Below are 19032 nucleotides of genomic sequence, written 5' to 3'. Positions count from 1 at the left end.
ATTCAGACCCAAGTCAAGGGTATCCAATACCTAATGACTAAACCAATCGAGCTAGTTAACATCCAGCTAATAAAACTGTTTCTTAAAAAGTCCAAATATGCAGATTTTCTTTTTCAGTGAAAGAGAATCATTTAAAAGAGGAGTTCTAGGCTAAGAAAAGATATAGTTTGGTCAAAGTAGATAATTATATTTTGCCGTGTATTTTGATCACATTCATGAATACCCACAGCTAAGTATATCACTAATTCTAAAAACTTAGTTATAACTCCCTTAATCATGATCAGCTATTTTTTTCTTAATCTGACAGCAAAATGCTCAGAAATTACTACTTATAAATCTTAATTTCTAAGTGAGATCTTTTACATGATAATTCTTAACTAACCACATTAATCGCAATATAAGAATTTCTGAACATTGGAAAATTCTGCATTGTAGTACTATCTTTTAACTGTCGAGTTGAAAAACATTGCAAATATATGAATGAGCACTAGAGATTATCAGGGTCCTAATGCTTGGACATGCACCACCTAGGATTCAAACCCAGAATCACTGTTTGTTAGATAGAAGGGTTTGACCACTTGGGCGACGCTCAGTGCACAAGATATTCTTAGTTTAGCTTGACTAAATATGATTGTATGGAATACATATGATGCTATTAAGGGCATATATTGGCAAATATATTGAAATTATATGTGAACATGAAAGAAAACTGATATTATAAGTGTCTCCATGCTTCCTCATTTTTTGCATGTCCTCACCTTGCACAGATTTAGAATACTCCTTTAATGCATACACCATCTTGGTTCACTTATAATCTCTTATAAAGGAAGAAGCAAAGTTGCATTAACCAAAATCCAGTATATCTATCATCGCAAAAAGAAAATTAGGAAAAAAAAATATCTACTCAGAAGTCCACAGCCATCCATGCATTATAACACATGCAGCACAGATGCCAACAACAGTACCCATGCATGCAGAAAAATGAAATTTTACTTCTTGGTAATCGAAAATAACTATTGCACTGCATTTCAGGCTTGGAGACATTAAAGCCTTAAACTTTATAAGAATATCCAAGATTGTTTGAGTTCATTGAAGGAAAGGAACAATCATATTTGCATGAAAGATCACTATCAAGGGAGGGTCCTTGAGCAAGCTGTCCGTTGGTCTAGTGATTGAAATTTTGTGCAACAAAAAATCCTTACAGAGAATCGAATGTGTTGCAAAATTGTTGAACCCTCCTCTGTAATCTCTTTCAATGTTCTTTTCCCTGTGGGCTCCCAGCTCTCATTTTTACCTCAAAAATAGAGAACTGAAATTGTTTATCCATTGACTAGTTTATCTAAAACTGAAGCTACATGCTGATCAAATGAAAGCAACTGTGGTTATATGCAAACTAAGATAATCTAGCTTTCAGATAGACTGTTTAAGATAAAATTAGACATTTGAGTAGGAAAGCTAGCATTCTTCACTGACAAATGCAGTAGTATTTTGTAGTGAAAAAAGTAGGCATTTGAGTAGAAAAAACTAACAATCTCTTCTGGAAAATTCAGTACATTATACTGGAAACTACAAAGGTGATGTGTCATCTTTTAGAAAAGATACAGCAATTTGTTGCAACAGCAGAAAATTTCAGGGGAAAAAAAGAATAAGGAGATATGATCCTCTCACTGTTATCAGACTGTGTTAAGAAAAAATCCATAGCGCACAGCTTCTTCCAATTCCCTTGTTATCCCCTAGTAGTTCCTGCCATTAGGCATGCCGGGCATTAAGATTCTCATTTGAGGAATAATATCCACTTTGGCAGAACTCTTATATGATAAATCGTTCTAACATCTAATTGAAGCTACAAAGAAAAGAGGAACGACCCAAGCATCTCTATGGAAGACAGAAAAGATTCCTAATTTGGCTGTCACTAAATCAAAATCCTTAGGTGCAGAGCACAAGGCTGCAACCAGTGTGGGTAATCTACTTATCTTGGTTCTCTGCTACCAACTGCTCTTCCGACCTCAGCTTCTCAGCAGCGCTCAGTAGCAAATCCATCGATCTATTGGCCTCACTAGCTTGCCTGACATCGTTCTTCCTATGTTGCTGTAAGATCCATTGTTCATACCTTCTCATCCCTTCCTTTGCCCTGGTCACATTGCATGGGACACAGTACCAGTGGCCCTTGGGAATGGAAGTACGAGGCGGTTTCATGCAGTAGGTATGGTAGGCCTCATCACAACCATCGCATAAGACAATCTTGTCATCATCTTTATCGCAGAGACAAGCTCTACAGAGGCAAGATGGGCAGTACCAACAAGGCTTGTTTTGTTGTTCTACGCTAGCTATCTGACTAGTTTTCAGGCATCTGATGTGATAGAACTTGTAAGGGCAGTGGGCATGACCACATATTAGGAATCTCTTATCTTCATCCTCACAAGTTCCACATAGCTTGCACAGCCGTGACATAGCAGTCCCCGACATTTCTGGTGACTCGTCAGACTCCATGCTTGAAACTGAGCTCTCTCTGGAGTCATTAGCTACCACAGTCCCGCTTCCACTATCATTTTCTTCTTGTGTTTCCGAAAATTCTAGTTGATTACAGACTGCACAGTCCTGGTGCAAGCTGTCTGGTTGGGTATGGGCCGAGGCAGGTTCAGATGGTTCCCTCTTGTTTGTATGACAGGCAGAACAGTGCCAGCTTCGACTTGGGATCTCCTCGACAGCCGGCTCAATGCAAGAGTAATGGTACATTGCCTCACATCCATCACAGATGAGGCTGCGGTCACCATTCACATCAGTACCACACTTCTTGCAAATGCAAACTTTGTACAGACCAGAGGCCTCAGTTTGATCTGGTTTAGTGGAACGGTCTGACTCACATGAAATCAACTGTATTGTCGTGTATGATTCAGTAGAATTCTTCTGTTCAATAACTACACGACAAGTCTCCTGCAAAAGAGTGAAAAATGAGAATGTGCTAATGCAATAAAAGTAACCAGCATTATGACAGTGCATTGTATGAACCATAATTTTTAATTAAATATCACTTGCCTCAGGATTATGTTCACTAGCCCCATTAATCAAGTTTTGTCCAACCTGTACACATTTTAGATCAGTGAATCTTGTCGACAAGTTTAGTGCACAATATCACAAGCACAAATCGAATATAAACAGCAAATTACTTGACATAAAAGCCTTAAAGACAGCACAAAGAAGTCCCCTTTTTTTCTTAAGCACTGGCAAATATTATATGTTAACAAGCCATTATTTTTCCACATAGCACATGAAAGAATCAATGTGGTATTGGCAGTATACATTATGAAGGGTCCATGACTCATACCCGCTTCTGGTAGGATACCCGTGATACGTTTGAAAGACCAGTTGCTAGAAGAACCATTTCTTGGCCAATTTTTTGAAACTTATCCCACACCTGCGGTACAAGGCCTGAGATATTTATTCAGCAAATCTCTAATGAATCCCTATAACTAATTCAAACAATTACATGGTAATTTGAGTTTCCCTGTTGAACCAGGGACTTCCGAATTTAAGGTCCAATTGAACCAGATAAATCAGATGTATCAAAAAAAAGACAAAGAAAGAGCGAGAGAGAGAAAGAGAGAGAAACAAAACCAGTGTGTTCTACACAATCAACCATATCCCAAAACAGATACAAATTAGTTCCATAAGATTCAACCTTGGTGCCAGAAAATAACATATTATTCCACCCAAAAGAATGATTGTCATACTTAAAGTAATAAAATATTATCATAACATGTACAATAAGAGTACTCTATAGATCAATTGCAAGTCACACGAATTCAAGCAAGTGAACACTGTGTTATCCCAACATCTCCTTTTGTGTAATCACCTTAGCAAAGAAGTAGCAGCTATAATATCATAGCATTGACTAGATCTTGAACAATCAGGTATCCTCCAAAGATTGGCATTCAGGATTTCAAAACTAAAGGGTGTTTTGACATATCAAGAAGTTTTAGTCATCAGCAAACAGAATACTGATGGCTATTATATTGATGAATCCATAACTTATTGGTAGAAGAGAGAAGGCTGTCATGTAACAAGATTTTTTCTATGTAGCTACTTCAAAATGAAAGATCAAAGAGTATACAGATGCTGCTGAACCACAAAACAAAGTGAAATAAACAATATGATGACCTAGAATTAGATGTACCAATTCCAAACAAACCAAAACTTTAGCAAAGGCATGCAAAAGAGATGACAAAACACCAAGATAACCAATAAAGTTTACATACATTCATCAACCAAAGATTGGGAATAGAAACAACCAAGTTATTGGTTTATTTACAATATTGAAGGTTCCCACAAAAGGCACTCAATATGCAGTGAACTTCCCAAAAAAATGTGTTTTCAAAAAGAGCAAGCCTGAAGGCATATGTAAATGAATTCTCAAATCTCAATATAGCACTTAATATAGAAATCACCAAAATATACATCGAAGAAAGGACACCTTTTATGAGATCGCTAACTACAAAATGAATAATTAAATAAATACCTGTTGTATATCTTGATCAAATGACCCAGGCAACTTCTCATAGTCCCCATTTTTCATCTTTGAATTTATCAAGCTAAAGTCGAAAAATCTTTTGCCCTTGTCGTCTTGCAAGGTTATACAAAGTAAATCGCACAATAAAGCAAATTTCTCTGAACGAAGAATATCAAGGAAAACATTTTGGCACTTTATAGTGTTGGCATTTACATCTGAAGTCCCAGTTTTTGATACATCTGATGTAGAACCATCCAGTATCTGAGACTGACTTTTAACTTCATTATGGCCCTCAGGTCTATCCTGGTAACGATGAATGCATACTCAATTATAAAACTATTCAATCTAAACTCTCCAGCATATGAGGATAACTAAGAAAACAAGATAAAACCAAAGATAAAACCAATAATACCTTTGGTTGTGTAGTGTCCCTGGGAGAATCAACCCTCTTGAATTCCCTCGTGAACCCAGAAGGACCATAAATGAGTGCATCACGGATGCAGCTTTGAATACCACTACCTTCACTCATATCTGACAACTGCAGCAAGTGTTCCAGTACTTGTCTCCAGTGACTATCTATTCTAGCATGATCATCTTTGTCATAGGTGCTACTGTACAAATCTGTATCATGCGCTTCATTCATATCCTGCTGCATGTCAACCAACCACAATATTGCTTAAAATGGAAATGAAATGGTCCAGATAAAATTACAGCAGAATTATTTGACCAATCACCACACAACAAAGTATAGGAATGAAAACTAGATTAGGAATTAAAGTTTTTAACTCTTGGTAAAAGTCAGTCGGTAATAAGCTACTAGTAGGTTAAGCATGTTTCTACATAGCGAAATACAAAGGAGTGAAGGACCACACAAAATGTATTTCAAACTCCCATTCTTAAGCACCAATTAAGGGGTCCCATATATATCCATGTATCCCCTGCACGAAGCATTTATATTTCCATAAATTTTCATATAAAGTTTTTCTTTTAAAGATGAAGCACAGCACTTCTTAATTATCAGCTGTATATATGCTGTATTTACATACCAAACATGAGAAAGTATTCATCATTTTAGCACAAAGTTTTGGCAATGAGATGTGTCCCAATAAATCATGCAGCCACAACAACGATTAAAATCACAGATCAACCAAACTAGTATCTTGGAAGACTAGGCATTGCAACAGCTGATAACAGCTCAATTTCCAACCCTAAACAGCCTTGAAGGACATTAGCTGCTGTACTGCAGAAATCATATCAATTTAAACTTATTCCCCTATAGGGAATAAACACGAGTATTTATTCTGGAAGATTAAGTATATCAAAGAGTGTTCTTGTGCACAAGGCTCCCAAGTCCCACCACTGCAGGGTCTGGGGAGGGTCAGACATACACGGCCTTAACCCACAACATATGTAGAGACTGTTTCCGTATTTCAAACCCATGGCACCTAGGTCTTTGCGCCAAAGCCTGCCCTCAGGAAAAAGTATACGATGTGTAAAGATACCAAAGAATGAAATTAGATCGAACAACAAAACAAAGAGAACGGGAGTGAAGAGTTCAACTATTAATGATCCCAATGAACTTCCTAATAAAGGTGGCCACCTGTTGGTGGCTAAATGACCATGATGTCTTTATACATAGTTCATCCACTAATAGGTATTTATATGCTATGTTATGGATCCACAACCAGCTTGTTAAGGCCAATATGCACCGAATCATACATAACTCTGATACAATAAAACAAAATTGGTATTACACCAAATCACATCAAATGCCACATAAATTTGGCACACCCTCCTCTAAATCTAGCATGGAAAGCCTCCAAGCTCGTAGCAGCATCTGAACAAATATGTCTTGCTCAGTCTTGTGAATACTAATATAAGCGCAAGGTGCGGGTTAGTGTCTAAATGTCCAATCTTTTCTCTAAGAAATTATGGAACCATACGCAAATATCATACTCATACCTATATCCAAGTGTCAAATGCAGGTACTTTGGGTTAAATAGAATTGTCCTTAACTAGGTGAATACACCAGCCACATAACCTTGAGATCCAAAAATTAATGTGATTAGCTATTTCCCTCAAATTGATCATGGATGAAGGCCCATATGCCTGGTTCCAAGGTTAGCCGAACCATACCGAACCGGATGATTTAAGCTGTACAGAATAGAACCAATCAAGAACCAAGAGGTTCGAACGCATGAGCCCACCCCCGATTCCACCATGATCGGAGTTTCAAAGCTCCATAGTACCTGACCGAAGGCTCCACCAATGATGCCGACACCGATGCTCTCCTCGATTGATGCCAATGGCTAATTCGATACCCTCAATCACAATCAAACCCAGGTTGCCTCACCCTCTCCCCCCTCTCCCTGTCCCTCTTTCTCCCCCTTCTCTCTAGACCACAGGTTCTCCTAGGGTTTAGGGTTAGGTTAGCGTTTTCTCTCCCTCTCCCCTCCCTCTCTCTCCCTCCCTCTTCTCCTCTCCCCTCCCTCTCCTTGTTATTGTACGCTTTGGCACAGTACGATGCGAACCCATACAGTACCAAACCAGTCGTCGGTCTATACGAGTCTTGATACCAGTCCGGCAAACCTTGCTAGGTAATATTGTAGTATAATGATAATTATCATATATAGAATTTTTTGACTCATATTAAAGCAATTTCCTTTTGCAAGAGAGACCATGCCTAATAGGAATGGCTTTTAGCGATAACTTATGCCAAGGCAAAACATTTTTCTTCTAGGCCACAAACAAACATTGCAATTTGCTTATTACTCTAACATGTAACTATCGCGCCACTGACAATTCAGTAAAATCTAGTTGCTCATGTCTAAGAGCCTGCCAATTTTTATAGCAGAATAAATCAATTCAAGACCATTTCTATGAGAAGCATGCCTTGAACTAGAGCCACTCTCAAAATACTAATAAGTGTGGACTGTGGCATCAAGACAACATTTTCTGGAAGTATGCATGAAAAGCTATCTGCATTGACCAAAAACACAAAAAAGGTTGGCAATGAAATACCAGATAAATCAAGTAGCCAATTGGTTTTCGAATATGTCCAGCATCCTCCAATCAATCTCCTGATTTGTAACCATCCTCAAATCAGGATGTGTTAGAAGTACCTATAGCCTTGGTCCAAGAAGACAATTTTCCTACAAAGATTGACAACATGTTTTGTCCTACAGAAATTTATTCCATTATAGAGATTATCAACCTCCTTTGTGCGAAAATGATGTCCAAGAAATGATGTATCTCCCATATGTGAAAATGATGTCCAAGGCAAAGGATGGTTTAAAAAAAAGTACACAGAGCAACAAATGTAAAATGATATGCCAAAACAGATGAGGACAAATGAAAACAAATGGGAAACCACAGAGAAACCATGAAGGAACTAATAAGAAATAAATCTGTAGTTGTTTCTTATCAGTTTCCCTCATAAGTAATGCATGAATTTCCTTTCTTGTTTCCCTTACTTCCTATTTACAACTTCTACATGTTCCCCATTCTGAAGAGGATGAATCAAATCCATTTTCTAATTCTGAGTGGGAATACATTTCCCTGAAGCTACAACTACATATAACAGGGAATGGGATATAATGCAATAAAATGTGGTATTATGGGCGACCCATATCATTCACATTTTTCTCAAGTTATAACATTACACTAGAAGGCCTATAAAAACACCAAAGAGCCAAGGGAACCGACCCCTATTCTTTCTATGTCATATGTACATCACTTTTCCCACTCCAAGTAATAGACAGAAACCACAGTCCCCCCTCTTTCCAAGTTTATTATCTAATAATGGTCAAACATAATGGTAATAGCACAAGTTAAGTTTTAGTGATGACCTAGGTGCAAGCTAATTCAACAGAGACTAATATTCAACCAGGTTATGTAGACCCTGTTTAGTTGCAGGATAGCAAGCCCCACTCAGCTAACCCTAGCTCTCACAAATCCCCCAAGATTCCCTTAATTTTGAGTTAGTAAAAAAGTAATGTTTGGTTGAAGTTACGGGGTTAGTAAGATAAGGTGAGAAAAGAGCGTGAAAAAGAGAGAGAAGAGAACTCTGCAAATTAACTACATCCCACTTTTTTGGTAGGATGGAACTAACTGAGCTATCTGGCCTCTTGGCCATTGAATAAATTCAACCTCTCAAAAAGCAACCTCTTTGGAGGGTCAGCAAGATAGCCCAGCCATAGGTCACAGTTATCACGCAACCAAAAAGGGTCTTAAGAATTTGCTTGGGGTTTCTACTCAGACTTATTTTTTACGAGGTACACCCCGAAATTTGAATTTTTTTTTAAACTGTCAGCCATGCCTAGGTGGGTCATGTAAACCATGTTGAATCCAATTCCGTTCACTTAATTTAAAAATAGGGTGTAGGTTTAGGTACCGAATCCAAGACAACTTCTATTCTTACTCATGTCCAAATTGCACCAGTTCAGACCTAATCAACCAATATTCAACCTAATCAAAATTCTTGTTGCTCTTCATACTGAAATCAATTTCAATAGACTGGCTAGCCCTAGCCACACAAAACCACATAAAGTTAAGCCACTAACATTAAGTTGAAACTCAGGTCATAAGTATGTAACCCAATCAGATACAGTTATTAGATTACACTGACAAAAATGCTGCATAAAAGGCAACCTTCTTAGAACAATATCCCATATTAATCAGTGTCCATGCCTACAGCTTGTCAAATTCAAATGATAATTAGAGTCATTATTGCATTATTATATGAGGTCGATACCTAATACTCTCTAATAATTATTTTTCCTTTTTCCTCTGATTATTATAACAAATAAGCCACTTCTATTTTAATAAAGGAATGGTAATTTGTACACCAAAAAAAGAGTGGCAATGTGAATCATAACTCACATCCATTTTTCATTTAACTTTGGGTACGATGAATAACTTTATAATAAGAAAAGAACAAATTATCAACAGTGTGAAATAGGAAGAAAACAAAGGAAAAATCAAAGATCAATACAAGGGAGTGAGAATTAGAATGATTGATGTTTATGTATATATGTAGTAAATTTTTAGCATTGTGGATCATCTTATAAATGGATATGATCCAATCCATAAAGTGAGAGTGCATACCATATGGCATTATGTCGAATTAGCTTGTATTGAAATGGAAAGAAGCAAATTCACAGATAACACATTTATCTATGTTGTAGGTATCTTCTTCTCAGTTAACAATGTTTTTAAATAAATTTATTATAAAAAGAAATGTCATGAGCATTATGAAAGATGTGTTTGGGTCTTTCAAACAAATCTTAAACCTCAAAACATCTGAAATTTACAAGTTGAAGCTAACAACTATAACCAGAACAACATGAAATACAACATATAAATATCTCATCTCATACAATTATATCAAGCATGGATCATGGGTATGAATTTAAAAGGATCCACCAACAATAGCATTAGATACCTTAGCCATGCCAATATTAAAGAGCTGAGCAGTTGTCCTTGATCGTTGAGTAGCAGTCCTGGACCGCTGACTAGCAACCCCATATTGTTTAGTGGCTCTCTCAGATAGTTGGCTGGCATTCCTCCCCTTCATATCTAGGTCAACTTTTACATTATCCTTACCAACTAAATCATCTTCACGATGAAACTTGGACTTCATCTTATCAATACCCTTGCGTGCAGCTATCTTCATCCTTCTGTCCTTTTGCTTTGTTATCAGATGGTTCATCATGTTTTTTGCAACGTCTTCTGGAACCTTTTGGCATTTTTGAACATGACAAGTACCAGCAATATGTTGCTTAAGCCTAGACACCCCACCACCATATCTAACCAAGCCACACCAATTGCATTTCCAGTGAAACCTATTTCCATCAACTATCACTCCATGCTCCCACCCAATATCCCTAATTTTTCCTTTATGCAAAGGCATGTGGGAAACCTACAAATCCACACACATCATCAATTGAACACACAGACAAACCAAAAACTAAGATAAGGACGTAGACATGATATTCAAAACATAAACATCACATGTGTATTGTATACATTTTTCTACTAATTAGATTGTGAAGAATATGCAAGAACAAAGTTTGACACTATAATTTAACTAAAATAGATCAAAAACTAAAGTGGCACTTGGCATCATTTCCATTTTTCTTATTTTCAAAATAGATAATTATTTTTTTCTATTCTATTTCTATTTTTTTTAATTCTATTTGTAGATTTTTTTGACAATATAAACATGTTTGGTATAGTTATTTTTTTAAAAAACATAAACATGATGATGATGGCCGAGGCGGTGACAGTGGTGGCATAGATAATGGAGGCCGCAATGGTGGTGGAAACAATAATGGTGGTGGGGGCACCTACGATGTGGTGGCAGCGGCCATGATGGTGGAGGTGTGGCAAAGCTCATGGTACTGGAAGCAGCGGTGGGGGTGCTGGCGGCAATGGTTGTGGCAGTGACATGGCGGCAATGGTTGTGGCAGTGACATGGCGACAACGATTATGGCAAATGATGGAGACAATGGCAGCACTGGCAACAACAGTGGTGGTGGAAACAACGACAACAATGATGATGACAATCAAAGTTCGTCGTCTCGGTACGGGACTCTGTACTGGTGCCACACTAACACAGCATCGGAAAGATACGGTACAAAATTTTTTTGATTTACTGAGTGTCAGTACGCCATTCATACCGAGTACCGGTACCAAATTGGTACGGTACGGTATGCCTCGTACCATCCGGTTCGGATGATGACCAAGGTCATGGCAATAATGGTGGAGACAACGACAATAGTGACAACAATGGCGGCAATGGTGGTGGTGTTGGTCGTAGTGGTAAAAGATAAGTTTCATATTTTTGAAAATAGTGAAGTAAGACTTCTGACTTTAATTTTTTTTAGAAATAACGAAAATAATTTTTGAAACATAGAAAATAACAATAATAGCACCAAACATGTTTTTATCTCGATTTCTATGATTTTATTTTAAAAATAAAAATAACAAATAAAAGCGATGCCAAATAGACCCTAAGTTTAAATAAAATTTCTTGTGATACATAAAGATATAAGAAGCAAATGAATTTTCTTATTAAACAACTTCAATCAAAAAAAAATAAAGACCAAAGTTTTTAGCAACCAACCCCCCCCCCAAAAAAAAAGAAAAGGTTATATGCGCTGCAAATTTTGGAATGATAGTGGAACAATTGTATATCATTGCCAAAAATTGAAAATATTAAAAGATATTTCAGCAGAATCATACAAACTAATTTATCAACGTACACATCAGAATATTTATATGGATTCTGGAAAAACACAAGTAGATATAGCTTCTACAAATTTTCAAATAAAGAAGGGGTTTATGAGACTTAATCTTGAATTGCTTGGTTTCAAAAAAAAAAAACAGAACAGCGTAAAGAAATCATTCATATATTGATGCATGGTTTAAAAACCAATTTGAGTCACTTTAAACCCAAGCCACACCAGGCCCAGAACATGCGCGCACGCACAGAGAGAGAGAGGAGGAGGAGGACAGGAAAAAAGCTCTTATGGAATTTAGGTATGTTATATAATGGACTAAGTAATTGTATTATAGACTAAGCTTAAATATTAGTGAGAGGAATGTTAAGTGTCTATTGCTGATTAATTAGTGGTTTTATTGCATTTCACCATAATACCAACTTACTCCCCAAGGTCAAGGAATCAAAGCACAAAATCATTTTCATGAGCCCTTTGTAACAGTTTCAACGGCCTCACACGAGACAAAATCATCGATTCTTCGTATTGAATATGACCGCTTAATTATCCTTTATACAACAAAAACTCTCTTTGGTTTCCCACTAGATAGATGGTCACTACAAGTGGACAACCTGTTCATTGACTATGGTTAAAAGTTGACATATTTTACCAATTAAGGGCATTGCCTTTAAAATCCTATGGCAAATCAAAATTTAATCTTAAAATATACACAATATTTTCCATGTTTGTCTACCACATTATATTGTCTGCAGCTTTTAGCTCTTAGTGCAATTTCCATAAGGGTTAAAAATAAAAAATAAAAAATAAAAAACTTCACCTTGTCCAAGTGGCCTTGGAAACTCTTTTATTCCTTTCGAGAATCAGGAAAGAAAGGACCTTTCCTACTAAAAATCCCCATCTACCAATGCTAGTCAACAAGAATCTATTTATGATTAGTGCCCTATAGTCCTTATTTTGTTTTTTTTTTTTTGAATCATATGGGACCACTATGCCAATACAATGTGGCCTAGTGAAGTTTCTTTGTAAATTGTTTGGCCCTCTTTTGCCTCAAGATGTTCCTTTTGGTTTAAGTGCCTTTTACCTGCTCAATAGTCACCCAAATCTACTTTCATTCCTCATATTCATTAAGATCCTAACAAGCCCTATTAGAGCTTATGCATCCTCCTCAAACTTACTTGATCATAATTAGAATCTAACATCTCTTTTTCCTATTACATGGATTACCAAGAGCTCGACATTTTCCTGCCCACCAACAGACTTCTATGGCCTATCAGGTTGTCATAATGAGTCAAGTCTAACATCAATCAGTAAAACAACTTAAGATATGATTTCTGACATAACATGATAGTTGGCATCCACATCTAGCCCAAATTGGCATCCAGTTCGTAGATGTCCTAATCCTGCTTTCTTCCATATTGACCCCTAACTGCTTTTTTGAGTCCCATCCATCTCTTGGCTCCACACCGATTCTTGAATCCACCCTGCCTCCTGGATGACCACCTTGATTCAAGTCCAATTTCATTGTCCCCAAGCATACCCTAAGGCCACCTCTACCTTTTGCTAGTCCTAAGGTTTGCTGATCTGCTGACTTCTCATGCACAGTATTCATCTTTTTTTGCCATGTTCTTCAGAGATAATGGTTATCTAATTGCCTTACTGGCCCAAACGCAATATGCTATCAGAAATGCTACATCATAAGCAAGCCAATAGGGACTTCTTTAGAATTAGCATCTATGATCTTTACAGCCTTTTACTCTTGCAAAGCCTTGACCATATTATGAGGCAACCCTGTAACCTATGTGGAAAGCAATAATAGCTTAGAAACTTAAGCTCCAAAAGACGCAAACAATTGGGATCATGTTCAACATCCCATGGACAAGGTCAAAATCAGCCACAAATGGCACCAGATAATTAAAGCCTGTTTTGGGGATTACAGCTGTCCTGTCAGTTAAAGTATTACTCTAAACCATGACAAGCCCAGGACCCTTGGGGCAAAGGGGACCATTTGCTATCTTAGTCCATGCTGTGGTCTATGGCTAATAATTTTATTTTATAGGCTTAAACAGTTTCTATATGCACTACCCTCCCCCCTCTCCCCCATTCATGTTTGTAGCCTCCCCAATCTCCATCACTTTTTTATCCTACTTAGTGGCTCAGACAAGCCCTTCATGCATTAAAGCTGCTTCCATGAAACAATTAAAGAGAATAACTTCATTAAGTGTTATAGTAATTATATTATCTTCATTTCATTTTCCTTCTACAGCACCCTATGATACAAATATGTTAGAATAATGATTACACCATCATATTGAATTAGAATTCATTTCTCGGTCTCAACTTAGAATAAACTATCCTTTTCTTCCTGAGCTTGTAGATGATAATTATTTTGCTGATAACATGTATGCCATCATATTGAATTAGAATTTATTTCTAGGTCTGAACTTAACATCGACCATCCTTTCTTACAGAGCTTGGGACTGGCACTGCAGTGATGATACATGGCATGGAGCCTTGACTGTTCTGTTATCAACCATATGAAGAAAAGCAAAATCTCAAATAATATGAGAAGACAGGCCTTATGCCCCTTTAATACCTATATAGTATTAGGATTGAGTTCTCTATACGTAAGGGGATGTAGGAAAAAAATATGTGCCAATCTAACCACCTTGCAATGTGAAATAACAAGCTTTATGCCTTTTTGCTACTTCTGAGGTGTTAAGATTACCTTCACCATGTCTAAAGAACATTTACAGGAAAGAAAATGCGCAGACAATGATCAAATGAAGCTTCATAGGATCAATGTATAAATATTCAGATTTTCTGGCAGAGATTTCCAGCTTTTCTGCTAAGGTTCTGTATGATTGTTCAGAAATATCTGGAATTGAAAGAAAATAATCAACGGACAGGAAATGCAAAGTCCAAAACTCCTTCAAATCTGGAAAACTCCTCCGTAGGTTTTTAGCTTCCTACCATCCAAACAGCTGGAAAGAAAATTCTAAAAATTCCCTTTTCCACACCACCATAATGACAAAGACATAAAACTTGAAGGACTAAAAGTTAACTTCAAAATGGGCAAGTTAACTCTGGAAAGACAGCTGAATTATAAAGCCCAAATACAGACAAAATCCTAAATCTAATAGGCATTCCTTTTTTTTGGTACATAATAGGCATTCTTAAATGCATCACATCCCCATATTTGTCAACCGACATTGCGGAAAAACAAGCCATTGTAAAAATTCTCGAGCCAGCAATTCTTGCATGCATGAAGCCCATCAAACTTAAAGCCCACTGGGTGATCAACAATTCGATATCTAGTGTATAAAAGCACATAAATTAGGACCAGCTCATTTTATCACATCCACAGGAAATGGATGAAGCTAGCAAAATGGTCCTTGGAGCATAAAAAAGTGATCAACAATAGATATCTAGTGTATAAATGCCCATCAATCAGAACCAACTCATTTTATCACATACATAGGAAATGGATAAAGCTTGCAAAATGATTCTTAAAGCTTAAAAAAGAATAAAAAATAAAAGATATGGGTAGCAATCGTGTCATATCAAGTCATATACGGGTTGGGTCGGATGCAAGTCGGGTCAGAAAATCCTAGACTTGAACCTGACATGTTTATTAAATAGGTTAAGATTTGAAACGAAATACGTAGGTAACCTGACCCGACCTACTTAACCTGTTTCATAAACAGGTTAGGTCAACCTATTTAGCGGTATAACAAGTTTAACTTGTTTAGCATCCGCACTGATGTTCGAAGTGGAATCCAAAAGTGTGTGATCAGCGAAACAGTAAACAGCAGAAAAATAATGGCAACACAAAACAGCATTTAATGGTGCTGTTAAGAATAAAATAATTCAACAAGAAATTTTCTTAGGAAAAGAAAATTTAGTATTTTTAAAGGAAATTTCTCCAACCCTCGGCCACCACTGCCAGCGATTAGACCTTTAAGGTTGACGGAACCCCTTCGAGGCAAAAAATCGATCTCTTGGCGGGAGAAGAGAAACCCAAAACCCTAGCTACAAGCTTAGCGCCTGAGGAGGATGGGCCACTAGTGGTGATGCCGGAGGGTTTCATAGCAGAATTGAGGGAGGACAAAGTGGGAAGAGGAAGGGGAGGGAGGAAGGGGGAAGAGAGAGAGAGAGAGACATACCAATTAAGAGGGTGCCTCCAAGGTCAACGGCATTGAGATTGACAGCAATAGAGAGAGTGAGACCACAATCAACGACGATAGAAAGGGTGGGGTCGAGATTGATGACAAAGAGGATGAGGCCAAGATTGATGACAACGGAGAGGGTGACGCTAGACAAAAAAGGAAAGAATCAAAAAAATTTAAAACAAAAAAGAAAAAGAAAGATGACCTTTATTCGAGGAGGAGCCCTCCTTTTTGCCGGACTCGTCGTCATCAAAGCCTTTGCTGGTTCTCAACGCCAACTCCATGAATCACCTATCTAGTGTCGAAGCCCGTCACCGTCGTCTAAACCCAAGAGGAAACAAGAAACCAAGAAGAAGAAGAAGTGGCCATGGAGAGAGGAGGAGAAGGGCCACTAACTTGCAAGCAGGGAGAGATTCAAAGCTACCACTGCTACAGGCAGCAAATAGGGACGGCCATTGCCCTGCATCACACAAGAAAACCCTAACCAATGATTGATGTGCCGGTACCGAGACCCGAACTACTTGCTCGATGGCATGGTTCGACACACCCTTGTGACGTTCCATGTTGGGCCCATACCGATATAGCAATGAGGGCGGGGGTAGGGAGAACTGAGAGAAAAGGAGAGAGAGAGGGAAAGGTAGGGAGAGGGAGAGAGAGGGTGGAAGAGAAAGGCTGGCGGGGGGAGGGGCCGTGGAGGACCAAGAAGCCGTACGAGGGGCTCCACCCCTATTCCCCTAAAAAGAAGAGTCCCGAAGAGGGGGCACTTTTTTTATTTTGAAAAAAATAATTGAAGTCGACTAAGAGCCTTGACCCTAACACTAAGAGATGAAGATGGAAGAAGGATCCAGAAACCAAGCTTTAAGAAAAAGTGTACATGGGTCAAATCAAGGCAGTTGGGATCGAGCACGAGCACCAATTCTGTCCATTATATAACTTAAACAAGTAAGCAGGTTCGATTAAACATGTTCAACCCAATCCAACCTGAATAATATTAAATGGGTTAAATGGGTTAAACAGGTTACAAACCTAGAACCTAAACCCATCTCATTTAATAAACAAGACAAAATGGGTCGACCTATTTACGACCCAAACATGTTTATCCCAAATCAAACCTTCTTATGGCAGGTCGGATATCGGTCGGATTGACGAGTCAAGTCATTATTTGCCAGCCTTCATAGAGAAGCAATCTAATTGATTCGGACAAGAGAACAAAATTCTCAAAAAACAAAGGAAATGTACATTCCCCACAATAAAGAGAGCAAAGGACATGTATTAACCTCAGCTGATGATCCATTTAATACCTATCATGGTGCAGTGAGCTATGACATAGAACCATTGAGTATCCAAAGGGTGTTTTAATTGATGATCCATTCAATACATGTCATGGTTCAGCGAGCTACAACATAAAGCTGTTTAGTACCAAAAAGGAGTTACATCTCCTAGACCCCATAAAAGAAAGCTAACGTGACAATAAGGAACCTAGGAATATGGTAGCACGCCTTTGTATATGTCATTGAGCAAATGAAAAGTTTTTCAATAAGGCACGTTCTAATCGCCTGGAGATGTAACACATTATATATTTTTAAGAAAAATGAGACTCAATGCAGTAGAAAATGAAACCTGGCACCTTAATCAATGTCAGTCAAGTAAAAATATGGCTTGATAAACAAGGTAGAGAAGGTGGATGCGTGCCACTCAATTTCAAAGTTGGTAATAACCCATGACAAATGATATTGGCAATTACATGATCACAGAAAAAAAAACTTATTCTTGTATTGGAGATAACACTGAGGTACATCCCTGCTCTATATAAACAGCATTTTCATAAACTGAGATTTACCAAGTCCTGAAGCATATCACAGGAAATGCTTAATAAAAATCAACATAAGATTTAACATTTTGCCTTGGAATTTATCAAGTCATTACCGTCAAACGAGATGAATGTCATGTCCACTAGGCTGACCCAGATAGCATTTTCATATGAATGATACCAAATTTGCATCTCAAGGATGGGTATGCTTTTAAGAAGATGATTTTGCATGTTCTTATAGGTTTCTATAAACCAAGAACAAAGAAGAATTCCAACTAAGTAAGATTTCATCTTAATTTTCATCATCTTGGGATTGAAAGTCATAAGATACAATGCATATGCAGTACTGAGTTCATATGGCTACTGAGCTGCCATGTGGCTCCTAAATACCTACTAGGGTTCCACAAAAATGTCAGTTCAGCACAATTACATCAACTGCAATGTGAAAGCTTCAAAATCAACTACTCTTCACATACAAAGTGATTTCCCCTTCCTCAGAAAACCAGCCTATGATCGCTTCTTATTGGAGACATAAATTTTCATCCCTTTTTTCCCTTCTCTTTCCAATTTGTTGCGTCAAAAAGTAATCTTGACAAGATCATTGAGTTTAAAGTTCAATTGTACAGCTAAAAAATATTACAGCGTTCGAATGACTACCACATCCCTGCAGAGCGCGAGTAACTAAAGCAAACCAGAGAACCAGATCTCAAAGAGAGTAAAACTACTACTCTGAACCCCAATCCAAATTCTACGAAATTACCGATTTTCAAGACCGTAAAGTTAAAAAGATCCAATCTTTAGTATAAAAGTTGCACGAAAACAACAGAACTCCCTTACCTGGCCAGCATCTGAACTTGACCTAGCACGCTTCCTCCTCTTGTACGTGATCAAACCCTCACCAGACGAGTCCTCCAGCTTCACAAAACCATTACATTTCCTCTCTTCGACGGCCATTTTCCAACTAAAAATTCGCCCCACAATCCCGAGTTAGGGTTCCACCGAAGCCCAGGCCATGGAGAAGACAACAAAAACCAGATCCAGGGCCCGACACCGCAAGAAACGACCCAAGAAACCTCTAACGAACAAATTTTGGGGAGAACTCAAGCAACGGGGTTTACAGGCGGGCGGAGGAGGAATAAAGATCGGATCTTGGGAAGCCAAAGATCAAGAATTAGAAGTTGGAGAGGAGAAGGGGGAAACAAAACCCTAGCTTTCGAGGATGGGGTAGTTTTGAATTTGGGGAAGGGAGGGGCGAATGTGGGTCACTTTGGGGTCGCGGACGGTAAGAACGGAGACAGGCCGAGTCTC

At 38.0% G+C, this 19032-nt stretch overlaps 1 protein-coding gene across 3 annotated transcripts; it reads right to left on the bottom strand.

The window, feature by feature from the left end:
• Positions 1-1511: 1511 nt before the first annotated feature.
• On the bottom strand, positions 1512-19018 carry LOC103702611 (PHD finger protein EHD3-like). Of its 3 annotated transcripts, none has more exons than XM_008785104.4 (7): positions 18562-19018; positions 9951-10427; positions 4920-5153; positions 4517-4810; positions 3326-3415; positions 3037-3081; positions 1512-2934 (listed from the first exon to the last, which is right to left on the bottom strand). In XM_008785104.4, the coding sequence occupies exons 1-7, from the start codon at positions 18676-18678 to the stop codon at positions 1966-1968; spliced, it is 2226 nt and encodes a 741-aa protein (XP_008783326.1). In that variant the 5' UTR covers positions 18679-19018; the 3' UTR covers positions 1512-1965. The 3 variants fall into 3 exon arrangements, with proteins under 3 accessions (XP_008783326.1, XP_008783325.1, XP_008783327.1); XM_008785103.4 differs by having other exon boundaries at positions 4920-5156; positions 18562-19017; XM_008785105.4 differs by lacking the exon at positions 3326-3415 and having other exon boundaries at positions 4920-5156.
• Between the last annotated feature and the right edge of the window lie 14 nt (positions 19019-19032).

The sequence above is a fragment of the Phoenix dactylifera genome, chromosome 1 (genome assembly GCF_009389715.1).
Source record: "Phoenix dactylifera cultivar Barhee BC4 chromosome 1, palm_55x_up_171113_PBpolish2nd_filt_p, whole genome shotgun sequence".
Lineage (NCBI taxonomy): Eukaryota > Viridiplantae > Streptophyta > Magnoliopsida > Arecales > Arecaceae > Phoenix > Phoenix dactylifera.
This window is presented reverse-complemented; position numbering and strand designations above follow the sequence as displayed.